Source organism: Pristiophorus japonicus, chromosome 15, assembly GCF_044704955.1.
Source record: "Pristiophorus japonicus isolate sPriJap1 chromosome 15, sPriJap1.hap1, whole genome shotgun sequence".
NCBI classification, from domain to species: Eukaryota; Metazoa; Chordata; class Chondrichthyes; family Pristiophoridae; genus Pristiophorus; species Pristiophorus japonicus.
In genome coordinates, this window is record NC_091991.1 from 1,657,187 (window position 1) to 1,684,308 (window position 27,122).

The following is a 27,122-nucleotide window of genomic DNA, read 5'->3' on the forward strand; positions in this document are numbered from 1 at the left end:
CAGTTTCCACGTCTGGTGGCCTGGTATTGACGCGGACTTGGAGCTCTGCGTCCGACGGTACACCATTTGTGCCCAACTCAGTAATGCCCCCAGGGAGGCCCCCCTGAGCCCCTGGCCCACCAAACCATGGTCGCGGCTGCACATAGACTACGCGGGCCCATTCATGGGCAAAATGTTCCTCGTAGTTGTAGATGCATTTTCAAAGTGGATCGAATACACCATTTTAAATTCGAGCACAACCTCCACCACTGTGGAGAGCCTTGGAACCATGTTCGCAACGCACGGCATTCCTGACATATTAGTCAGTGACAATGGTCCGTGCTTCACCAGCACAGAATTCCAAGATTTTATGAGTGACCATGGCATAAATCACGTTAGGACGGCACCGTTCAAGCCGGCCTCCAATGGCCAGGCAGAGCGAGCAGTGCAGATCATTAAACAAGGCATGCTCAAAATCCAAGGTCTCATGCTGCAGGGCCGCCTGTCACGACTGCTGCTGGCATACAGATCTCATCCGCACTCATTGACTGGAGTTCCCCCTGCACAACTATTGATGAAACAGACCTTAAAGACAAGGCTTTCATTAATCCTCCCAGACATGCATGAAATCGTTGAGGCAAAGTGCCGTAAGCTGACTGACCATGACCAAAATTTGAGGGGGAGGTGGAATGAGATAGGGGACAAAGTGTTTGTGCTAAACTATGGCAGGGGTCCCAAATGGCTTGCAGGGACAGTAACAGGCAAGGAAGGAAACAGACTACTGGTAGTACAAATGGACAATGGCATGTAGACCAAGTCAAAAGTAGATTTACCAACAACACTGCTGAACCAGAAGCAGACTACAATGTGGAACTCACACCACACCTGGTGGACAGACAGAGGGAACAACCTGAGGAAAGAGCAATCCTAACAGACAACCCAGGCGAGACACCAACAATCATACTGAACGAAACAGACAGCCCAGGCGAGATACCAGCAATCACACCGAAAGAAAAACAGGCACCAAGGCAAACAACCGAACCACAACTAAGACGCTCCACGCGAGAGCGTAGACCACCTGAGAGACTGAACCTATAAAGATAATAAGACCTTGGGGGAGGGTGATGTCATGTATCTCACACTACTGTACATAACTGTATCTTACCATGCTATACATGACTGTAACTAGAGATGACCTGCAACCACAAGCTTACCTTACCACCAGGGGTGCACTTGCAGGAGACACTGGATACCTGTCCCAGACAGGTATATAAGGACAGGTCTCAGGCAAGTGTGGCATTCGAGAGCTGTGTAATAAAGGTGCAGGTCCTCAGTGACCTTGACTTCAATATGTGCCTCGTGTGAATCTGTACTGCAGGGTCAGGACTTTACAGTTCCGTAAATACACGGCAGGTCTATCCGCCTCTGAAAAGGGGAAGGGGGTGGGTTAACATTACAGATACAAACCCTTCATTGGAACAGTTATGACGGAACGCCTATACCTAAGTCACTAACCCATTATTTCTCTTGTGAGATGCAAGCAGACTTGCAGTGTGTTTCCACCATTTCCTGTTTTTACTTCAATCGGAACTGACACAAGCCCCTCCTACTGCATGAAACCGACCTGAACATTTCTCCAACCTTCCTGCTTGTCTGAGTGAAATCACCAAGTTCTTTCATTCTGAATCAAAAGACAATCTTATTCTATGAGACTGGATCGAGGTTGCCTCTCCTCATTTCATGTCAGGCTGCACAGTAGTCATCTTTCAATGGAAACCACCAGATTTGATTAACTTGCAAGTTTGGACAAATTATTAGGCAACGACCTGCGACCATATGAAAAGATGGACAGGAAAAGAGCGGCTAGTCCATCAAGTCTGACCCAAACAGTCAGGACAGAACTAAGCATCATGGCCCCCCAGTACCTTACAACTTGTAGTCATGTAATCTGGGAGAGGCAAAAAATAACAGATTAAAAAAATTCCTCAGGCAATTCAGGGAAAAACTAAACAATTTACATTTATATAGCGCCTTTAACATAGTAAAACACTTCACAAGAGTGTTATAAAAAAAATTAACAGCGAGGCACATAAGGAGAAATTAGGGCAGGTAACCAAAAGCTTGGTCAAACAGGTAGGGTTTAAGGAGTGACTTAAAGGAGGAAAGAGAGGTAGAGAGGCGGAGAGGCTTAGGGCCTACGCAGCTGAAGGCACGGCCACCAGTGGTTGAGCGATTAAAATCAATGATGCTCAAGAGGCCAGATATCTAAGAAATTCCTCTCTGACTCCCGAAGATAGATCAAATTGAGTTCCAGGAGATCACAGTGACCATGAGGTACATACTCAATGTCCCGCCTACCTGTGTACACAGTGATATTAGCTGCAGCAAGGAACTGGTCCAGCTCCTTTTTGAACTGTAGCAGCGAATCTGCATTCACCACACAAGTTGGTCACTTGTTCCAAGTGTCTACAACCCTCTGCGTAAAAGTACAATCTCCTGACATCTACCCCAGTCCTATGCTTGCATAGCTTATGGGCATGACTCCTCGCTTTCCCTAACTATCTAATTCAGATAGTCTGCCCACGCAGACTAGTCCCTTCATCATTTTAAACACTTCAATGAAATCTCTCCAAAGCCTATGCTTTTCCAGAATAAAAAGACCCAGTACTCTAAGCTTATCATGAAATCTAGGTGCTTTTAAACTGGGAATATATATCGAGCATTTAATGTTAAAAAAGGTCTGAAGCACGATAACCAAAAAGTAGGTGTCCAGCCAAAGGATTTATTAGGAGGGGTGACCAAAACGTGTGGTCACAGAGGTGGGTACTAAGGAGGGTCTTAAAGGAAGACATGGAGACAGAAAGGCAGAAGGTTTTAAGGAGGGAATTCCAGAATGTCTGATCTAGGTTTTAAAAATTTGTTCCTGGGATGTGGGCATTGCTGGCAAGGCCAGCATTTATGCTGAAGACATGATTGCCAATGGTGGGGTGAAGTCAGGGCGGGGTGCATGTCGGGGGGACTGCTGGTGGAGGTTTCCTATGGTTTTAGGAGGATTATATTTTGGGGTGGTGGGTTTGTAGGGTTGGGGCAATGAAGGAATTCAAACACGAGGACGACAATTTAAAATTTGAACCATTGTGGAAATTGGAAGCCAGTGTACAGAGTTTATGCCCCCCGCCCTGGACTCCACACCCCTCCGTCCCCACCTCATCTTCCCACTGCCAGAGCCCCCCGGAACCCGACTCCTTGTGCTTACCTCAATGTCGTAGGCCATCACCGCTTCCTGTCCACTTCCCACCTGGAATGCTAATGGCGCCCGAGGCCTCATTCTCACCGCGATGGGCGGGAATGTAACCGAAACTAGCGTGTTCCCACCGCGAACCTGCTGGCAGTTAAAATCGCCCCACCCCAGGTGTTTATTTGAAGTGTATTTAGTTGCTTTTGGGAGGTTAATGCCAATGGCAGCACAATGACCTAACTTTCAGAGGTATGTCATAAGACAGGTTTTTAAATAAAAGACGCTATTTCTTTTTCCTTTAGAATCATGAATCTAATTTGCCAGAATACAAAGCATTCATATCAGTTGAAACTGGACCTTGTCCATCACTGGCATGTGTTATCGGAGGCAGGCTTCGATCCTGCAGTCACCTATCACAACATGGTGAATGAGTTGCTGGGCACGTCCAACGTATCATCAAGTAAGAACTGTACAATAATGTTCACAGGTACCATGAAAGAATGTTCTTCTCGATTACTTACTGTAAAAATTTCATCTGTAAAATTTCATTTGATCTTGTAAAAGGTGGAAATATATCAGTTACCAGCAGGTGGCCCTGTTCTTTAACCTTCCACACAGATTCCTTAAGTAGTGGTTTTAATGAATGCTTTGTAAACTCACCATTCATTAATTTTGTCTTCTATCATACCACTTGCACGTTTAGACCAGATGCAAGAAAAACTTGTTATTTGATAGGCAACCCCTTTCTCACCTTCAGACTCCAATCTCGCCTACTTCCCATTACATCTTTTCTTGCCTCTTCCCATCATCGGCACGCCTCTGAACTTTCCTCTCTTATTCCTCCTAAAGGAAAGCACTTGTACAGCACCTTTCACAACCTCAGGATGTGTCAAAGCCCTTTTACAGCCAATTAAATACTTTTGAAGTGGTATTAACGTCGGCTTAACAAAAGGCGGCCCCTCCAACAGTGCAGCGCTCCCCCATTACTGCACCAACTATCTGCCTAGATTATGTGCTCTGACTCAGGCGAGAATGCTACCACTGAGCCAAGCCTTTTCTCAGTGGTACACTCTCGCTTTATTCCTTCTAAGTTTCACATACTCTTTCATACTCGTCACATGTTAAAATCAAGACTCATCAAGGCCTGCAACTCTGCCAGGCTGTCAGTTTGGCCGGCTACCAGGCGGGAAATGGAACCAAAAAAGGTTAATGCGATCCTGCCATTAGGTTCAACAGGATCTCTGCCTCCCCGGCCTTGCCGGATTCTTCAGCCACCCCACTATCCTCCCCACCTCACCGTAAATACTGGGGGCCCTTATAAGAACATAAAAACATAAGAAATAGGAGCAGGAGTAGGCTATTTGGCCCCTCGCGCCTTCTCCGCCATTCAATAAGATCACGGCTGATCTGATCTTGGCCTCAACTCCACTTCCCTGCCCGCTCCCCATAACCCTTGACTCCCTTATCATTCAAAAATCTGTCTATCTCCACCTTAAATATATTCAATGACCCAGCCTCCACAGTTGTCTGGGGTAGAGAATTCCAAAGATTCACAATTCTGTGCAAAGAAATTCCTCCTCATCTCTGTTTTAAATGGGCGACCCCTTATTCTGAAATTATGCCCCTAGTTCTAGATTCCCACACGAGGGGAAACATCCTCTCTGCATCTATTCTGTCAAGTCCCCTCAGAATCTTATACGTTTCAGTAAGATCACCTCTCATTCTTCTAAACTCCAATGAGTATAGGCCCAACCTACTCAACCTTTCCTCATAAGACTACCCCTTCATCTCAGGAATCAACCTAGTGAACCTTCTCTGAACATCCTCCAATGCAAGTATATCCTTCCTTAAATACGGAGACCAAAACTGTACGCAGTACTCCAGGTGTGGCCTCACCAATACCCTGTACAGTTGTAGCAGGACTTCTCTGCTTTTATACTCCATCCCCCTTGAAATAAAGGCCCACATTCCATTTGCCTTCCTGATTACTTGCTGTACCTGCATACTTATCTATCATAGTCTTTCTTCTCCCAACCATTGCCAAGCTTGGCATCACCTAATGACCACTCCCTGATTTAACTCATCTCTTGTAATTTTTTTCATCCTTGGTAGCATGCTGTAAGATGGTTTTGTCCATCATCTTAGTTTCCTAATCATTTAAAAAAAGGGTAATTAACAGCTCCAAAATATGCATTTTAATAGTAGGTTCCTGTTTGTCTTTTTAAAGTACACCAAACAAGATCAAAGGTGTTTTTGTTCCTTTCTAGTCGGCACTTTGCAACCTTCTGGCCTTAGTATTGACTTTAACAACTTTAGACCTTACTTATAGCTGCCACTCCCTCTGGCAGCTGCTGGCAATGTGGGATGGGTGTGCCAGTGTTTCCGGGGATGGGAGGAGGAGGAGGGAGGTTGGGGGCTGGGACTGGGATTGGGCCCTCCTCCATCAGACCACCATGCTAGCAATGTGGGATGGGCGTGCCAGTGTTTCCGGGGATGGGAGGAGGAGGAGGGAGGTTGGGGGCTGGGACTGGGATTGGGCCCTCCTCCATCAGACCACCATGCTAGCAATGTGGGATGAGTGTGCCAGTGTTTCCGGGGATGGGAGGAGGAGGAGGGAGGTTGGGGGCTGGGACTGGGATTGGGCCCTCCTCCATCAGACCACCATGCTGGCAATGTGGCGTGCACCCTTGGCATGTTCTCTTCTAATTTGGGCTATTGGAGCCTGCTGCACTTTACCAGGTTTCCATGCAAGACTTTCTACCTGTATATCTCCCGCCTCTTATTCTAGTTACACTTTCTGGGAACAATTTTAACATCGCCCATCTGACGGAAAGCAGGCAGGGTGAGGAGGGAGGGGGACGGAGTTAAAATGAAACTAGTAACGGCCGGTCCTTCCCTGTAACTATCTGACTAACTGCAATTGCAGGAGGGAAGGATACCTGCCCCAAGCCAAAATGTTCAGGTTGGGCTCCGATCCCGGGAACAACATCCAGGGCCAGAAGAGTACCAGTAAGATAAGTTTAAAAAAAAAAAATTTTTGTTCAGTTTCCTGGTGGGCCAGGAGGAGCAGGAGTGTTACTCTGGACCCCATAAGGAATCCGTGAGCCTCCCCTTTCCCCAGACATCCCCACCCCCGCCAGGATTCCCCAGTGGACCATGTAGCTTGTGCCGGGGACCGTTCTACATAGAAACATAGAAAATAGGTGCAGGAGTAGGCCATTCGGCCCTTCGAGCCTGCACCACCATTCAATATGATCATGCCTGATCATTCACCTCAGAACCCCTTTCCTGCTTTCTCTCCATACCTCTTGCTCCCTTGAGCCGTAAGGACCACATCTAACTCCCTTTTGAATATATCTAACGAACTGGCCTCAACAACTTTCTGTGGTAGAGAATTCCACAGGTTCACAATTCTTTGAGTGAAAAAGTTTCTCCTCATCTCGGTCCTAAATGGCCTACCCCTTATCCTTAGACTGTGACCCCTGGTTCTGGACTTTCCCAACATCGGGAACATTCTTCCTGCATCTAACCTGTCTAAACCCATCAGAATTTTGTATGTTTCTATGAGATCATAGAAACATAGAAAATAGGTGCAGGAGTAGGCCATTCGGCCCTTCGAGCCTGCACCACCATTCAATAAGATCATGGCTGATCATTCACCTCAGTACCCCTTTCCTGCTTTCTCTCCATACCCCTTGATCCCTTTAGCCGTAAGGACCATATCTAACTCCCTCTTGAATATATCCAATGAACTGGCATCAATAACTCTCTGCGGTAGGGAATTCCACAGGTTAACAACTCTGAGTGAAGAAGTTTCTCCTCAGCTCAGTCCTAAATGGCTTACCCCTTATCCTTAGACTATGTCCCCTGGTTCTGGACTTTCCCAACATCGGGAACATTCTTCCTGCATCTACCCTGTCCTGTCCCGTCAGAATTTTATATGTTTCTATGAGATCCCCTCTCATCCTTCTAAACTCCAGTGAATACAGGCCCAATCGATCCAGTCTCTCCTCATATGTAAGTCCTGCCATTCTGGGAATCAGTCTGGTGAACCTTCGCTGTACTCCCTCAATAGCAAGAACATCCTTTCTCAGATTAGGAGACCAAAACTGAACACAGTATTCCAGGTGAGGCCTCACTAAGGCCCTGTACAACTGCAGTATGACCTCCCTGCTCCTATAGCTATGAAGGCCAACATACCATTTGCCTTCTTCACCGCCTGCTGTACTTGCATGGCAACTTTCAATGACTGATGTACCATGACACCCAGGTCTCGTTGCACCTCCCCTTTTCCTAATCTGCCACCATTCAGATAATATTCTGCCTTCGTGTTTTTGCCACCAAAGTGGATAACCTCACATTTATCCACATTATACTGCATCTGCCATGCGTTTGCCCACTCACCTAACCTGTCCAAGTCACCCTGCAGCCTTTTAGCGTCCTCCTCACAGCTCACACCGCCACCCAGCTTAGTGTCATCTGCAAACTTGGAGATATTACACTCAATTCCCTCATCCAAATCAGTAATGTATATTGTAAATAGCTGGGGTCCCAGCACTGAGCCCTGTGGCACCCCACTAGTCACTGCCTGCCATTCTGAAAAGGACCCGTTTATCCCGACTCTCTGCTTCCTGTCTGCCAACCAATTCTCTATCCATGTCAGTACATTACCCCCAATATCATGTGCTTTAATTTTGCACACCAATCTCTTGTGTGGGACCTTGTCAAAAGTCTTTTGAAAGTCCAAATATACCACATCCACTGGTTCTCCCTTGTCCACTCTACTAGTTACATCCTCAAAAAATTCTAGAAGATTTGTCAAGCAGGATTTCCCTTTCATAAATCCATGTTGACTTGGGCCGATCCCATCACTGCTTTCAAAATGTGCTGCTATTTCATCTTTAATAATTGATTCCAACATTTTCCCCACGACTGATGTCAGGCTAACCGGTCTATAATTACCCATTTTCTCTCTCCCTCCTTTCTTAAAAAGTGGTGTTACATTAGCTACCCTCCAGTCCATAGGAACTGATCCAGAGTCGATAGACTGTTGGAAAATGATCACCAATGCATCCACTATTTCTAGGGCTATTTCCTTCAGTATTCTGGGATGCAGACTATCAGGCCCTGAGGATTTATCGGCCTTCAATCCCATCAATTTCCCTAACACAATTTCCCGCCTAATAAGGATTTCCTTCAGTTCCTCCTTCTCACTAGACCCTCGGTCCCCTAGTATTTCCGGAAGGTTATTTGTGTCTTCCTTCATGAAGACAGAACCAAAGTATTTGTTTAACTGGTCCGCCATTTCTTTGTTCCCCATTATAAATTCACCTGAATCTGACTGCAAGGGACCTACGTTTGTTTTCACTAATCTTTTTCTCTTTACATATCTATAGATGCTTTTGCAGTCAGTTTTTATGTTCCCAGCAAGCTTTCTCTCATACTCTCATCCCCTCTCATTCTTCTAAACTTCAGTGAATACAAGCCCAGTCGATCCAGTCTCTCCTCATATGTCAGTCCTGCCATCCCGGGAATTAGTCTGGTGAACCTTCGCTGCACTCCCTCAATAGCAAGAACGTCCTTCCACAGATTAGAAGACCAAAACTGAACATAATATTCCAGGTGCGGCCTCATAAAGGCCCTGTACAACTGCAGTAAGACCTCCCTGCTCCTATACTCAAATCCCCTAACTATGAAGGCCAACATTTCATTTGCCTTCTTCACCACCTGCTGTACCTGCATGCCAACTTTCAATGACTGATGTACCATGACACCCAGGTCTCGTTGCACCTCCCCTTTTCCTAATCTGTCACCATTCAGATAATATTCTGCCTTCGTGTATTTACCAACAAAATGGATAACCTCACATTTATCCACATTATACTGCATCTGCCATGCATTTGCCCACTCACCTAACCTGTCCAAGTCACCCTGCAGCCTCTTAGCGTCCTCCTCACAGCTCACACCACCACCCAGCTTAGTGTCATCTGCAAACTTGGAGATATTATATTCAATTCCTCACATTCAAGTGATCACGTCTTTCCTACATTACAACAGCGATTACACTTCAAAAAGTACTTCATTGGCTGTAAAGCGCTTTGTGACACCCTGAGGCCATGTAAGACGCTATATAAATGCAAGTCTTTCTTTTTCAATTAAAAAAAAATTTGTTCCTGGGATGTGGACGTCGCTGGCAAGGCCAGCATTTATTGCCCATCCCTAATTGCCCCTTGAGAAGGTGGTGGTGAGCCGCCTTCTTGAACCGCTGCAGTCCGTGTGGTGAAGGTGCTCCCACAGTGCTGTTAGGGAGGGAGTTCCAGGATTGTGACCCAGCGACGATGAAGGAATGGCCGATATATTTCCAAGTCAGGATGGTGTGTGACTGGGAGGGGAACGTGGAGGTGGTGGTGTTCCCATGCGCCTGCTGCCCTTGTCCTTCTAGGTGGTAGAGGTCGTGGGTTTGGGAGGTGCTGCCGAAGAAGCCTTGGCGAGTTGCCGCAGTGCATCTTATAGATGGTACACACTGCAGCCAGGGGGCGCCGGTGGTGGAGGGAGTGAATGTTGAAGGTGTTGGGTGGGGTGCCAGTGAAGTGGGCTGCTTTGTCCTGGATGGTGTCGAGCTTCTTGAGTGTTGCTGGAGCTGCACTCATCCAGGCAAGTGGAGAGTATTCCATCACACTCCTGACTTGCGATTTAAACACATTACAATCAGTTCAGTATATCAGGCACCAATGTTCCCTCTAAGCTGCCGCATCCGTGGCTGCGCAGTAATCTGCAAGGTCCCACACAAACTATTACATCGGAAATATCGTGCATGCGTAGAAATGTAAAGGGAACAGGTCACGGAGTACAAAGTGCAGCTTACAGCGAACATCCCTGCCAATGGAAAAACATTCACTATGCTTGGAAGAATTAATTTTTGTCATTGCAGATGGTGACAGTGAAATGGTGAGTTATGAGAGCTGCTGTCTCGCTACTTTGATATGGTTTACTGCAGAGTTTCTGAAAGAACTTGACAAGACCACAGCAGCAGAAGAATTGCTTCTAATTGCCCATGCTTTGCTGCCAGAGGTAAAATTAAACAATTCTCAGTGTGATTGTATTAGAATATACGGATAACATTCAGAAGGACAAGATAGAATCGCAGTGATTATTTTTTATAACAATTATTGTCCTCAGTTTTTTTTAACGTATTTTGGGATAAAAATGTTTCATTAAATTACAAACTTTGTTGAGATGCAATAATACCATAAGCTGCACTAAAACAAGAACAAACATTCACACCCCTGACACATGAAATTATGAAAATCGAGATCACAAAGTTTAAAAATGTTTTAAACCCTAGGGCTGAAGTTCAGGGTCTTGGTAAGACCCGTTATCGCCCGTTTGCGGCAGGCCATGTGGCGGAATCCCATGGCTGCCGTTTTGCAGTCAATTGGCAGCACAACTCAAATTCAGGTCGGGGATTTTTCCCCACTTCTGCCCCGCTGCTGATGACCGCCGCATGCATGTCATGAAAATGCACACCGCCGCTATCCCTCACCTGCAGCAGACTCTGACCCATATTTAGGGGGAAAAAATCGTTGGCCCGCCGCGCGGTGCCCCCGATAGCTTTCTCTGTTGGTGCACCTTATCCTGAGTGTGCGTGGCCCAGCAGCACAGCGGCCCTTCAAGGGGAGGGCCCTCTGCCGCGGCTGCCATGCTGTTATATTTGCCGGGCGACTTCCCGATCGGCCGGCAAAATATTGTTCCTGGGTGGCCCAGTGGGCAAAGTAAAAAATGCTCGAGTCTCTCACCTTTAATGAGTCTCAATCCCGCCCCAAATTCTGCCCCTCAGCCTGACTTACCGCCGCACTTCCGCCCCCACTATGACCGACTTTCGGTCCAACGTTAAAAGAATTACTAAGTGCCGAAAGGCCGCCTCAATGCTCCCGGCAGAAAAAACTCCCCAAAAAAGTAGGTCTGCCAGCATTCTGGCGGACTTGAATTTCCCCTTGATGTAAAGAAAATATTTCCACTTGCGAGGTATCTAAAACTAGGGTCCATAAATGCAAGATAGTCACTAATGAATCCAATAGGGAAATCAGGAGAAACTTATTTACTGAGAGAGTGGAACTCGCTACCACAGGGAATAGCTGAGGCGACTAGCGCAAATGCATTTAAGGGGAAGCTGGATAAGTGCATGAGGGAGAAAGCAATAAAAGGATAATTTGATAGGATATGATGAAGTAAGATGGGAGAAGACACTTGTGGAGCTTAAACACTGGCATAGTTTCTGCATGGTTAATTCCATGAACATATTCTACGGATATTTAAAGTTGCGGTGCATTTTCTAAAAAATCCTCTTGTATAAGAGTAGCTTTCGGAAGTATGTGGATTTTTCTATACAAAAATGCATATAACCTTGACCAACATTTGTAAATGGTTCATAGTATTTTATTGTTGAGTTACACCAGAACTAAATCGTGAGGTTTTTAGTGTAAATACTCAACTGCACACTTGAAAGGGATTAGTTTGCTTGGGTTTATACTGCACACTTTCGGCACTTTTATTTGCTGCAGTCAGTCCAGGCAGGTCCTGGCAGTTTTACATTCGGTTTGCTGCCTGCGCTTGTGGAGCCCAACAGCACTAGCACTCAAATCGGGACTGGCTTTTTCAATGCAAAGTTTTGTGCACGCAAAGCTGTGAAAAGTCCGCATGCATGAAACTGTGCAGCCCTTTAAAGGGGTCGTGCTGCCAAAAGAAATAAGAGGGAACACTGGGCTCACCAAGGTGGTTAACTGTTAACTGCTCTTAGCTATTCTAACCACTACATTGGGTAACAAGAATTAGCGCTGTTGGAGCACCTTCACCACACAGGCTGCAGCGGTTCAAGAAGAAGGCCCACCACCATCTACTCAAGGAAATGAGGGATGGGCAAAAAATACTGGCCTTGCCAGAGGCGCCCACATGAATAATAAAAACAAGAGATGGTTTTTATAATGAGAGACCTACAGCAGGTGAAGAGGCAGAGGGGTCTAGGGAGGGATCTAGTGTAATAGAGGGGGTGGGGGAATACATAACAGGCCAGAGTCAGAGGAATCAAAAGTACGGGGTGGAGGGAGGTTGTAGGGATGGAGGAGGTTACAGAGGAGTGAGTCCATGGAGGAATTTAAACACAAGGGTAAGAATTTTTAATTTGAGGCTTTAGTGGAGCAAGAGCCAATGTAGATAAACAAAAATGTGCGTGATGGGGGAATGAAACTTGGTGCAGGATTGGACGTGGGCAGCAGAGTTTTAGATGAGCTGATGTTTCTGGAGGATTGAGCATAGGAAGCCGGAGGATGCAAAGTATTGAAGTAATCGAGTCTGGAGGTGTTAAACAAGGATTTCAGGGCTGAGATAGGAATGGAGGCAGGTAATGGTAAGGAGATGGAAGTAGGCAGTCTTTTTGACAGAGAGGACACAGAATTGAATACTCGCAAAAGTCTTGACCATATCATTCTTGTCTCTTTGGAAAGTCCACTTGCAATCTAATTCTGAAACATGTGCTTGATTGATTTTAGTCATGTCCTCTGAGCCTGAGGGAAACAGAGATTTATTTCAAAGTGCAGTACAGCATCGGAGACCTGTATCTCAGTGGGGGAAAGTTACAGGACGCAGAAAAGCATTTTCGAAAGGCTTTGCACAGTATTGATTATGCATCAAAAGATATCAGGAAACATCTTCCAGATATTTTAAGGCACACAGGTAATGGAACAAATGTTTCATGGGCTAGAAATTGATCAAAGGCCGCCACCGCCCGTTACTGCCCAAAAAACGCTAAGATTCTGCAATTAACGCCGGCGGAAAATTGATCAAAAAATAGAAAAAAAAAACGCCCAGCGGGAAAATTGGGCATTGCAGATGGATTCTTGGCAATTAGAATCCACCTCCAGGGAGGGGGGAAAACACAAAAAATATTGTTTCAGAAAATAAAAAATAAAACATCGGAAAACATTCAAAGGAGCCTTTTTAACTGAATCGCTGCAAAATAATTAAAAAACCATTGACACCTTTTTTTGCAGGGTGTTATATCTACCGTCCATCGAAAGGCTGCCAAGACTGGGTGGGTGTTTTTTGTTGCACAAGTGCGGATCACCGCTCCCATCAAACGGGTGGGAGCGGTTTTCCCAGCGATGCACGCCGGTGGCCCGCTCCCCAGCGGTATTTCGAAACCGCCGGCGTAAGGCCCTGATGACCCAATGAAGGAATGACTGCCCAAAACAAAGGAATACTGCCGAGAAACACGGTGATAGGCTGATCAATTTCTAGCCCATGGGGTGGTAGAAGTTCGGAACTCTCTTCTGCAAACGACAATTGACGCTAGATCAATTGTTCATTTTAAATCCGAGATTGGTAGAATTCAGTTAACCAAAGGTATTAAGGGATGTGGGCCAAAGGTGTTAGGTCACAGATCAGCCATGATCTCACTGAATGGTGGAACGGGCTCAAGGGGCCTTCTCCTGTTCTATGTTCCTACATGTCACTCAGGAAAATGTATTTTGTATCATATACTAGATGATCGTGGAGTGTATTAAGAAGGCTGTAATGTGTTTCACAAGTTCTGGGGATACTGTAAACCACAATGAGCCAATATCCATCAGTGTTCCCCAGTTTATGTAACAACTCATAACTCTCACCATTCTAATTTGATTTCATATAAGGAATATATATTTGTTCTCCTGTGTGGTCTTTGGTAATGTACTACATTCTAGTACACATGGAGGCACATGGATGGAGATTCATTCAGCTTCTGCCATTTGTACCAGGCCATTAATGGAAATTTTACATAACTGTTAGAAGGTGGGATTAAACAGCATCACTCGGTTTGTGTGCTGCTAAATAGCATTAGTATTCACACAAGGAAGGAAATAATTCACTTTAGCTGTGGCAATAAATATGTATCATAGTGTGTCGCATTTTAAGTTAAATTTAAAAAAACAGAGATAATTGAACAGAGCTAATTTATCTTACAGTGCAGTTGTTGTGTAAACTGGCTAATGTAATAATGCGAGGAGGCTCAACTGATGTTGATGACATACTGCAGAAGGCCAGGAGAGCTGCTAAAAAGACCTGTAATCCTCGTGGAGAAGCAAGCTTAAAAATTCTTGAAGGTTTACGAAAGTGAGTTTGTTTATTAGTTAATTTGTCCTGTCCTTCAATCACATCAACAACTTGTATTTATATAGCGCCTTTAACGTTGTGAAATGTCCCAAGGCAATTCACAGGAGTATATGGGACAAAAAAAAGTTACAGGTGTATTTTTTGTCAAAGATTGTGTTCGTACAACTTCTGTGCATTTACTTGTTTAAAAAGAAATGTTCTCAGGTTGTAGTAAACATTGACAAGCCATATTTATTGTGCATTTTTAGTTTCCCTGCTAAACCTCTTCACAGGGCATTCCACGTAATGCAGGACTGGAGTCACGTGTAGGCTGAACTGGGTAAGGATGACGTAGGTTTCCTTCCCCGAAGGACGTTAGTGAATTGTTGCAACAATTCAGCTGCTTTTATGGTAACAATTACGAGCTTTATTGAATTCAATTTCTCAAATTACCTCATCCGGTACCATAACCACTACATGACCATGCCCTTGATTTCGTATATTGTACAACACTGTGGGTAAATTGTAGATTCAATGTATAGGCTGGATTTTCGGCTTTTATGTTTTTGCAGCGATAATGGCGACAGGGCGGGAAAGCTAGCGCCTGGGAACAGTACGTAAGTTTGGCCAGCTGGGCCCTGAGTCAGGAGGCGCAGTGCTAAGGGAGGCGGCGTACACCTCTCATTGGGTGCTAGGATGGGAAACTCCCGAGCTAGGGAGCTGGGCCGGGAGCACTCCGAGAGACGCCCGGGCCTCGGGGGGACTAGAAAAATACCACAGAAACATTCCCAAAACATTGCCCACGCCACCACAATACAAATCGCAAAAAAATTACCTTAGGAGTCTATTACCTCAGCATCATAGGCAGTCGCTCGAAATCGAGGAAGACTTGCTTCCACTCTAAAAGTGAGTTTTCAGGCGACTGAACAGTTCAATATGGGAATTACAGTCTCTGTCACAGGTGGGACAGACAGTGGTTGAAGGAAAGGGTGAGTGGGACTGGTTTGCCACACACTCCTTCCGCTGCCTGTGCTTGGTTTCTGCATGCTCATCACCCTCCCGGATGCTCTTCCTCCACTTAGGGCGGTCTTTGGCCAGGATATGGCTCAGAGACCTGGACCATATACAGCAGACACATCAAATCGTTGGAGAAATACCTCCAATGATGTCTCTGCAAGATCCTGCAAATCTCCTGGGAGGATAGACGCACCAACGTCAGTGTTCTCGATCAGGCCAACAGCATCGAAGCACTGACCACAGTCGACCAGCTCCGTTGGGCGGGCCACATCATCCGCATGCTCAAAGCAAGCGCTCTACTTGGAACTCCTACATGGCAAGCGAGCCCCAGGTGGGCAGAGGAAACATTTCAAGGACACCCTCAAAGTCTATTACCTACCTCTCCGCTGTTGGCATTGTTGCCGCCTTGATTTCCCAGGCAGTCAGTGCAAGGCACGCTTTCGGGCTGGACAAGAGTCAAAACTCGCACCGGGGCATTGCGCACCAAGCACAGCTCGAGCACCACCACCACTAAACCGGACCCGAGGATCGCTGCAGGGCGCTGGAGGCTGACCACCCGGCCAGAACACCTCACCGCTGCTATTGCGGCACTCCGGGGCGAAAAATAGAGCGGAGAAGACCCAAAAATCCAGCCCTTTAAAATATTTCCAATTACTAATGCAGTCATTGCACAATAGTGAGCACCGCTTTTGCCGTGCACGATCATCCCTTTTGACATGTAAATCTCTCCTGCACTCCAGCCTACCACAGACCTTCTCTTTTGTTCTTTCCTACCCTCCTGCCTTCCCCTGCCTCTATACTCGCTTAAAACCCGCTACATCTGTAACATTTTCCAGTTCTGACAAAAGGTCACCGACCTGGGACGTTAACTCTGTTTCTCGCTCCACAGATGACCAAGGCTGGGAACGAAATATTCAGGGGTATTTGACAAATCGGAAGGACAGACAGAAAGGAAAAGGAGGTGCGGTAGCTCTGTTAATAAACGATGAGATCAGTGCGTTAGTGAGAAACGATATTGGCTCAGAAGATCAAGATGTTGAATCAGTTTGGGTGGAGATAAGGAATAATAAGGGGAAAAAGTCGCTGGTGGGTGTAGTCTATCGGCTCCCTAACAGTAGCTATACTGTTGGATGGAGTATAAATCAAGAAATAATGGAGGCTTGTAAAAAAGGAATGGCAATAATCATAGGAGATTTTAACCTTCATATTGATTGGACAAAGCAAATTGGCCAGGGTAGCCTTGAGGAAGAGTTCATAAAGTGTATCCGGGATAGTTTCCTTGAACAGTACGTTGCGGAACCAACCAGGGAGCAGGCTATCTTAGATCTAGTACTGGGTAATAAGACAGGATTAATAAACGATCTCCTAGTAAAGGATCCTCTAGGAATGAGTGACCATAACATGGTTGAATTTCAAATTCAGTTGGAAGGTGAGAAAGTTGGATCTCAAACCAGTGTCCTAAGCTTAAACAAAGGAGACTACAAAGGTATGAAGGCAGAGTTGGCTAAAGTGGACTGGGAAAATAGATTAAAGTGTGGGATGGGACGGTTGATGAGCAGTGGCAGACATTTAAGGAGATATTTCATAACTCTCAACAAAAATCTATCCCAATGAGAAGGAAAGGCTGTAAGAGAAGGGATAACCATCCGTGGATAACTAAGGAAATAAGGGATGGTATCAAATTGAAAACAAGGGCATACAAAGTGGGAGGCCAGAGGATTGGAAAACTTTTAAAAGCCAGCAAAGAACGACTAAAAAAATAATAAAGAGAGAGAAAATAGATTATGAAAGCAAATTAGCACAAAATATAAAAATAAATAGTAAGAGGAAAAGAGTGGCTAAAGTAAATGTTGGTCCCCTAGAGGGTGAGACTGGGGGATTAATAATCGGGAACAGGGAAATGGCACTGACTTTCAACAAATATTTTGTATCAGTCTTCATGGTAGAAGACACTAAAAACATCCCAATAGTGGATAATGAAGGGGCTATAGGGAGGGAGGAACTTAATACAATCACTATCACTAAACAAGCAGTACTCGGTAAAATAATGGGATTAAAAGTGGACAAGTCTCCTGGACCTGATGGCTTGCATCCTGGGGTCTTAAAAGAAGTGGCTGCAGAGATAGTGGATGCATTGGTTGTAATTTACCAAAATTCCCTGGATTCCCAGCAGATTGGAAAACCACAAATTTAATGCCCCTATTTAAAAAAGGAGGCAGACAGAAAGCAGGAAACTATAGACCAGTTAGCCTAACATCTGTCGCTGGGAAAATGCTGGAGTACATTATTAAGGAAGCAGTAGCAGGACATTTGGAAAAGCATGATCGAATCAAGCAGAGTCAATGTGGTTTTATAAAAGAGAAGTCATGTTTGACAAATTTGCTGGAGTTCTTTGAGGATGTAACGAGCAGGGTGGATAAGGGGTATTCAGTGGATGTGGTGTATTTGGATTTCCAGAAGACATTCGATAAGGTGCCACATAAAAGGTTACTGCACAAAATAAAAGTTCCTGGGGTTAGGGGTAATATATTAGCATGGGTAGAGGATTGGCTAACTAACAGAAAACAGAGAGTCGGGATAAATGGGTCATTTTCTGGTTGGCAAACAGTAACTAGTGGGGTGCCGCTGGGATCGGTGCTGGGGCCTCAACTATTTACAATCTATATTAGTGGCTTGGACCGAGTGTAATGTAACCAAGTTTGCTGATGATACAAAGATGGGTGGGAGGGCAAATTGTGAGGAGGACACAAGAAATCTGCAAAGGGATATAGGCAGGCTAATTGAGTGGGAAAACATTTGGCTGATCGAGTATAATGTGGGAAAATGTGAGGTTATCCACTTTGGCACAAAACATAGAAAAGCAAATTATAATTTAAATGGAGAAAAAATGCAAAATGCTGTAGTACAGAGGGACCTGGGGGTCCTTGTGCATGAAACACAAAAAGTTAATATGCAGGTACAGCAAGTAATCAGGAAGGCGAATGGAATGTTGGCCTTTATTGCAAGGGGGATGGAGTATAAAAGCAGAGAAGTCCTGCTACATCTGTACAGGGTATTGGTGAGGCCACACCTGGAGTACTGCGTACAGTTTTGGTCTCCATATTTAAGGAAGGATATACTACATTGGAGGCTGTTCAGAGAAGGTTCACTCGGTTGATTCCGGAGATGAGGGGGTTGACTTATGAAGATAGGTTGAGTAGGTTGGGCTTATACTCATTGGAGTTCAAAAGAATGAGAGGTGATATTATCGAAACATATAAGATAATGAGGGGGCTCGACAAGGTGGATGCAGAGAGGATATTTCCACTCATAGGGGAAACTAAAACTAGGGGACATAGTCTCAGAATAAGGGGCTGCCCATTTAAAACTGAGATGAGGAGGAATTTCTTCTCTCAGAGGGTTGTAAATCTGTGGAATTCTCTGCCCCAGAGAGCTGTGGAGGCTGGGTCATTGAATATATTTAAGGCGGGGATAGACAAATTTTTGAGCGATAAGGGAGTAAAGGGTTATGGGGAGCGGGCGGGGAAGTGGAGCTGAGTCCATGATCAGATCAGCCATGATCTTATTGAATGGCGGAGCAGGCTCGAGGGGTCAAATGGCTGACTTCTGCTCCTATTTCTTATGTTCTTATGCTGCCTGACCCGATGACTATTTCCAGCATTTTCTATTCAGATTTCAGATTTCCAGTATCCGCTGTATTTGGTAGTGAGCAGAGACACTTCTGCTGGAGAGAATTTTGAATACCTTTCCTATGTTGCATTTGATTCCTACTCGTGCTCCTAATTCTTATGTTCTTTAAAAAAAAACGCCTTTGCATTAGGATATCCTATTCACTAGTCTTAAAAGAACATAAGAATTAGGAGCACGAGTAGGCCAGACAGCTCCTCAAGCCTTTTCTGTCCTTCAATAAAATCATGGCTGATCTTTGACCTCAACTCCACTTTCCTGCCCTATCCCCATATCCATTGAATCCTCTAGAGTCCAAAAATCTATTGATCTCAGCCTTGAACATGTTCATCGACTGAGCATTCACAGCCCTTTGGGGAAGAGAATTACAAAGATTCACATTTTTTTAATAGAATTTGGATAGGGTTTGGGGAAAGAATCTTACAGGGAAATATTGCCATTGAAACGATTCCAAAATCATATTGTAAATCGTACAATTTTTTTACTGTATACTGTTAAGGACTTCCAATACAATTTCAGGTTCCTTTTTAAAGGAGGACATGGCTGTATTGTAAAAAAGAATAAGATCAAATTCAGTAATGACTCCTACAATTTTTAAAAAAACTGATTAGTGCTGTCCCTTGATATTAACAGTACAGGTTGAACCTCTGTTATCCGGAACCCTTGGGACCTAGCCTGTTCTGGATAAGGGATTTTTATGGACGAGGGGAGGTCACATTAAATTGGATGGTACAGGTACTGAGCAAGGGGATATCGGGGCTGGCTGGCTTGGGGCTGGGAGTGCAGCAGAGAGATCATGGGGGAGGGGGGAGGGGGGGGCGGTGGATCGCGGGGTCAGACCAGCGATTGCGGGGGTTGGCAGCGAGGGAGGACTTCAATTTGTTCATGTCGGAGTTTTGCGCACGTGCCACCCGGTGGCCGGGAATGGTTCCGGTCGAGGGGTGGTTCTGGATAAGGGAGGTTTAACCTGTATATAAATACAAGTTGTTGTTATATTTTGAGATCCAAGTATTCTGGTTACTACAACCTCTTGGAACTCGGTATTCTAACGGGAAAACCTATCCATGGCAAAATCAGCCTACAGACGGGAAATGCAGAAATACTATTATCTGTGTGTAAAATTGTAATATTATGAGCTGGATTTTCCACTTCATTCATTTTGTTTCGCTTATAACACTGGGTATGAATTCAGTTAGAAAGTTGTTCAAATATGATATACACCTATTCCTCAATTCAAAGTTGCTTTATTCAAATTATCTGACACACTTTTAGCGTCAGGTTCACTCTTTGCTGTGTTACTTTTTTAGTACAAGACAATTATTTGAATTATTAGTAATAGACTGTATACTAAGCTCTAAGTTCCCTTATAATCTTGCTTTAGGACTGCAAACTAATTGCCTGTTATATGCCTCAGTAAATCGGGACAGTATCATCACAGTCTTCAATAATGTAATTTCAGCACTATTTTTAACAAGCTCTAGCATTGGGATTGTAGTGTATATGTGATAAATATAACTGATGCAGAATAATTGTAAAGTATAAATATAGAATTCCACATGGTTGATTGTGAACGTAAGGAGGTTGATTTTAACCCTACCTGCCCATGGGAAAGTGGGCGGGTAGGCGGTTAAGGCCGTCCGATTGGCTTATCTGCCAGTACCCAACCTAGATCTCGCCGTCGTCCATTTTAATCTGCTCTTCTGAGCAGGCGGAATATGTCTGAAGTCGGCAGGGTCCTTCTGTAACGATGCATATCGGGGTCTGATTACATCATTGGCCCCGACCGCAATTTGAACTCTCGCATCTGAGTTAGTAGGTTGCGGGTTCAAGTCCCACTCCAGACACATGAACATTGGCACTCCAGTGCAGTGCTGAGGGAGTGCTACACTGTCAGTGATGCCTTCTTTTGGATGGTATGTAAAACAGAGGTTCCATCTGCCCTCTCAGGTAGATGTAAAATATCTTAAGGAGGACATTAACAAACTCAGAAACGCAAATGAATTTCAACACAGATAAATGTGAGATATTACATTTTGGTAGGAAGAATAGGGAGTCTGGGTGGAGCAAAGGGATCTCGGTGTACAAATACACAAATTGCTAAAAGTAGCGACATAGGTTAGCAAGGCCATAAAAAAAGCAAACCAAGCACTAGGGTTTATTTCTAGAGGGATAGAATTGAGAAGTAGTGAATTTATGTTAAACTTGTATCAAACCTTGGTAAGATCACACCTGGAGTACTGCATACAATTCTGTTTGCTATGTTATAAAAAGGATATAGAGACACTGGAGAGGGTGCAGAGAAGATTTACAAGGATGATACCTTAATACGAGGGTATACCTATCAGGAAAGGATGGACAGGCTGGGTATCTTTTCTCTTGAAAAGAGAAAGCTGAGGGGTGACCTAATAGAGGTCTTTAAAATTATGAAAGGTTTTGATAGAGTAGATAAAGAGAGAGTGGGCGGGCCACATTGTCCGCATGCCCGACAAGAGACTCCCAAAGCAAGTACTCTACTCGGAACTCCTACACGGCAAGTGATCCCCAGGAGGGCAGAGGAAACGTTTCAAGGACACCCTCAAAGCCTCCTTGATAAAGTGCAACATCTCTACCGACACCTAGAAATCCCTGGCCTAAGACTGCCCTAAGTGGAGGAAGAGCCTCCAGCAGGGCACTGAGCACCTCGAGTCTCGTCGCCGAGAGCATGCAGAAAACAAGCGCAGGCAGCGGAAGGAGCGTGCAGCAAACCAGACTCCCCACCCACCCTTTCCCTCAACCACTCTGTCCCAACTGTGACAGAGACTGTAATTCCCGTATTGGACTGTTCAGTCACCTGAGAACTCACTTTTAGAGTGGAAGCAAGTCTTCCTCGATTTCGAGGGACTGCCTATGATGATAAAGAGAGGGTTTCCACATGGGGAAAAGCATGACAAGAGGCCATCAATATAATACAGTCCTGAAGAAATCCAATAGGAAATTCAGAAGAAACTTTTTTACCCAGAGGGTGGTGAGAATGCGAAACTAGCTACCACAGGAAGTAGTTGAGGTAAATAGTATGAATGCATTAAGGGGAGGTTATATAGCATATGAGGGAGAAGGGAATAGAGGGTTATGTTGATAGAGTTAAATGAGGAAAAACGGGAGGATGCTTGAGTAGAGCATAAATGCCGGCATGGACTGGTTGACCGAATGGCCTGTTTTTGGGCCGTTTATCCTATGTAATCCTATGTAAAAGATCCCATGGAGCTATTGGAAGAAGAACAGGGGAATTCTATCCGGTGACCTGACCAATATGTATCCCTTAACCAACATCCCCGAGAGGAACAGATTATCTGGTCATTATCACATTGCTGTTTGTGGGAGCTTGCTGTGCGCAAATTGGCTGCTGCATTTCCTACATTACAACAGTGACTACACTCCAAAAGTACTTCATCTGCTTTGGGATGTCCAGAGGTCATAAAAGGTGCTGTATAAATGCAAGTCATTTTTTAGATTATATTAATAATCCATTCACATTTAAAAAAAAATGTTTGAATTAATCTCTACCTTCTGCAAGTTATCATTTTATTCGTTATTTCTAAGTGCTCATAATTCTAGTGCATCACTTTTAAATGAGATTAAGCCCCTTTAAGATTTTTCATTAAAAATTAAAATAACTTTTCCTTTCTTTTTAGAATCCATGTCGGTAAACTTCCTGCAGCTGAACAATGTTTTCAACAGGCTTTAGATATCAGGCAGAAATGGTATGGTAAATTGCATCTCATTGTTGCTGACACAATGGAACACTTGGCAGATCTGCTGTGCTATCCTGAGTACTCAAAGAGGTAAATGTTATAATATTCCTCCCTCCCCAAGGAAGTAAACCCGTGAAAAGTTTTATGGCCAAAATTCCACTTGGTCCAAATTTTGTTCCAGCTGTGTCTTTATTATTCGTCACTTATAGTGGGCCAGTGGTGCAACATATTGGTACCGATGGAATTGCAGGACCCTGAATCGTGCCCAGGGTGAGTTTCTGAAATCCGCTTGGCCATCAGGGAGAGGTAGAAAATTAGACTTTACAACAAAAATGGGTAGATTTTATCGTATCAAAATTGGAACATTCTCACATTCATGAGTGGATTTTCCATTGAGCTCCGGAAATTGGTGAAGCATCTGCACCACTTGCTGGTTTTCTAGAAAGGCCGATGTTCCAGGGTCCCTGGAGGGTTCAGGCATATTATTTATCCATATTAGTCCCAGCTCTGTGAACTCACCAATGCAGTGGGCGGATGGGAAATTGCCTGCATCAGCAGCCCTAAAAGGCTGCTGGGAAAACTTAAAGCATAAGTGGTAGCATACGGGAAAAATGTTAACTTCAAGAAAGGCCTTAAATGTTTCCTCTGCAAATTTCATTCTGGATTTTCCCTGCCCCCTAATTGTATTGCCTTGCCTTCTTTAACTGAAAAGTAAATGGACAATCCCACACACAGGCAGGTCTATAACAGAGACACATAGGTATGTGAAGCAGTGAGTCTGCCAAGGACCACAGGTGAAGGAGCCCCTGAACTGTATTATCTAATTTAATATAGGGAAACTTGCACCTATGTACCATTTATTACATAATTGAATGTATTATCCAAGCATTAGGAAAAGAGACGGTGTCATTTCAAGAGTTTGCCAGAATAAGTGTGAGGTAATGCATTTTGGGAGGGGCACCAAGGCAAGGGAATACACAATAAATGGGAGGATACTGAGAGGTGTGGAGGAACAGCGGGATATTGTTTAGCTGCAGGAAGTTTATCTAAATGGATTCTAAAAAGAAAGGAAAAGTTATTTTAATTTTTAATGAAAAATCTTAAAGGGGCTTAATCTCATGATGCACTAGAATTATGAGCAGCTGAACAATGTCAACAAGAAATCAAATAGGGAATTCAGAAGAAACTTCTTTACTGGCTACCACAGGGAGTAAACATATAAAATAGGTGCAGGAGTAGGCCCTTCGGCCCTTCGAGCCTGCACCACCATTCAATGAGTTCATGGCTGATCATTCCCTCAGTACCTCTTTCCTGATTTCTCTCCATACCCCTTCATCCCCTTAGCCGTAAGGGCCACATCTAACTCCCTCTTGAATATATCCAATGTACTGGCATCAACAACTCTCTGCGGCAGAGAATTCCACAGGTTAACCACTCTCTGAGTGAAGAGGTTTCTCCTCATCTCAGTCCTAAATGGCCTACCCCTAATCCTTATCCTCTGGCCCCCTGGTTCTGGACTTCCCCAACGTCGAGAACATTCTACCCGCATCTAACCTGTCCAGTCCCGTCAGAATCTTATATGTTTCTATGAGATCCCCTCTCATCCTTCTAAACTCCAATGTATAAAGACCCAGTTGATCCAGTCTCTCCTCATATGTCAGTTCTGCCTTCCCGGGAATCAGTCTGGTGAACCTTCGCTGCACTCTCTCAATAGCAAGAACGTCCTTCCTCAGATTAGACCAAAACTGAACACAATATTCCAGGTGAGGCCTCACCAAGGCCCTGTACAACTGCAGTAAGACCTCCCTGCTCCTATACTCAAATCCCCTAGCTATGAAGGCCAACATACCATTTGCCTTCTTCACCACCTGCTGTACCTGTATGCCAACTTTCAATGACTGATGAACCATGACACCCAGGTCTCGTTGCACCTCCCCTTTTCCTAATCTGCCGCCATTCAGATAATATTCTGTCTTCGCGTTTTTGCCCCCAAAGTGAATAACCTCACATATATCCACATTATACTGCGTCTGCTATGCATTTGCCCACTCACCTAACCTGTCCAAGTCACCCTGCAGCCTCCTAGCGTCCCTCTCACAGCTCACATCGCCACCCAGTTTAGTGTCATCTGCAAACTTGGAGATATTACACTCAATTCCTTCATCCAAATCATTGATGTATATTGTAAATAGCTGGGGTCCCAGCACTGAGCCCTGCGGCACTCCACTAGTCACTGCCTGCCATTCTGAAAAGGACCCGTTTATCCCAACTTTCTGCTTCCTGTCTGCCAACCAGTTCTCTATCCATGTCAGTATATTACCCCCAATATCACGTGCTTTGATTTTGCACACCAATCCCTTGTGCGGGACCTTGTCAAAAGCCTTTTGAAAGTTCAAATACGCCACATCCACTGGTTCTCCCTTGTCCACTCTACTGGTTACATCCTCAAAGCTTTATCAAGCATGATTTCCCCTTCATAAATCCATGCTGACTTGCACCGATCCTGGGTCAGTGCTTTCCAAATGCGCTGCTTTTTCATCCTTAATAATTGATTCCAACATTTTCCTCACTACTGATGTCAGGCTAACCGGTCTATAATTACCCACTTTCTCTCTCCCTCCCTTTTTAAAAAGTGGTGTTACATTAGCTACCCTCCAGTCCATAGGAACTGAACCAGAGTCGATAGACTATTGGAAAATGATAACCAATGCATCCACTATTTCTAGGGCCACTTCCTTAGGTACTCTGGGATGCAGACTATCAGGCCCCAGGGATTTATCAGACTTCAATCCCATCCATTTCCCTAACACAATTTCCCGCCTAATAAGGATATCCTTCAGTTCCTCCTTCTCACTAGATCCTCAGTCCCCTAGTACTTCTGGAAGGTTATTTGTGTCTTCCTTCGTGAAGACAGAACTGACATATTTGGTCAATTGGTCTGCCATTTCTTTGTTCCCCATTATAAATTCACCTCAATCCGACTGCAAGGGACCTACTTTTGTCTTCACTAATCTTTTTCTCTTCACATATCTATAGAACCTTGGAGTATGTGTCCACAGAACCTTAAAGGTACATAAGAACATAAGAAATAGGAGCAGGAGTAGGCCATACGGTCCCTCGAGCCTGCTCCGCCATTCAATAAGATCATGGCTGATCTGATCTTAGCCTCAACTCCACTTCCCTGCCCGCTCCCCATAACCCTTGACTCCACTATTGCTCAAAAGTCTGTCTATCTCCGCCTTAAATATATTCAATGACCCAGCCTCCAGAGCTCTCTGGGGTCGTGAATCTTTGGAATTCTTGGGAAGGATGTCATTGCACTAGAAAGGGTTCAGAGGAGATTTATGAGGATGTTGGCAGGACTGGAAAACTTTAGCTATGAGGAAAGATTGCACAGACTGGGGTTGTTTCCCTTGGAACAGAGGAGATTTAATTGCGGTGTATAAAATTATGAGGGGCCTAGATAGAGTGGATAGAAAGGACCTATTTCCCTTAGTAGAACAGTTAATAACCAGGGGCATCGATTTAAAGTAGTTGGTAGAAGGATTAGAGGGGAGATGAGGAAATATTTCTTCACCCAGAGGGTGGTGGGAGTCTGGAACTCACTGCCTGAAAGGGTGGTAGAGGCAGAAACCCTCATCACATTTAAAAGGTACTTGGATGTGCACTAGAGCCATAATCTAAAATGCTACGGATCAAGAGCTGGAATGTGGGATTAGGCTGGGTGGCTCTTTGTCGACCAGCACGGACAGGATGGGTTGAATGGCCTCCTTCTGTGTAATTTTTCTAGGATTCTAAGAAGTTGGGAGAACAATGGACTCTATAAGCAGTCTTTTTAGTGAAATGTATTGACATTACTACCATTGTCTTTATCTTTGCTTCTGTAAATCATCTAATTGTAAATAAATCAATAATTTTATCCTGTTTGAATTGGGCCCAGCAGTTCCACCTTCCGTATTGGTGAGAGATGAGGTCGGAATCCTACATAAGTTCCAGTGCATGGTATTTCTGATAAATAGGGTAATTGTTATCCCTTGCTAACATGGTGGGATAGAGAGTGGGTTTCAGATTACAAAAACAGTCATCAAACTACTTATGTGAAGAAATGGTGCTGCAGAGGTGTACCAGGAGAGTTGCTTTAATGTCTCATCCAAACGGATACACCCTTCTGTGCTGCACTGGAATGTCAGCCTAGATTTATGAGTTCAAGTCCTGCTATGGGGCATGAACCAAAATAGGTCGTATGAGAATATAAATGTCAGACTGTGGCATTAAGTAATAATATTTTGGGCTTGGGGCTAGGCAGATCATTTGGCGGAATAGAATGCCTGGAAATGCCATGCGGT

At 44.6% G+C, this 27,122-nt stretch overlaps 1 protein-coding gene across 6 annotated transcripts in view; it reads left to right on the plus strand.

The window, feature by feature from the left end:
* LOC139280557 (putative tetratricopeptide repeat protein 41) overlaps nucleotides 1–27,122 on the plus strand; it is a 107,069-nt gene that overhangs the window by 49,252 nt on the left and 30,695 nt on the right. For 5 of the 6 annotated variants that reach the window (XM_070900051.1, XM_070900046.1, XM_070900050.1 and 2 more), the window contains 5 exons: nucleotides 3,520–3,677; nucleotides 10,149–10,288; nucleotides 12,763–12,946; nucleotides 14,215–14,362; nucleotides 22,717–22,866. In XM_070900051.1, the coding sequence (XP_070756152.1) occupies nucleotides 3,520–3,677; nucleotides 10,149–10,288; nucleotides 12,763–12,946; nucleotides 14,215–14,362; nucleotides 22,717–22,866 (780 nt within the window). The remainder of the gene's footprint in view (nucleotides 1–3,519; nucleotides 3,678–10,148; nucleotides 10,289–12,762; nucleotides 12,947–14,214; nucleotides 14,363–22,716; nucleotides 22,867–27,122) is intronic. The other variant, XM_070900049.1, reaches the window with a different exon arrangement.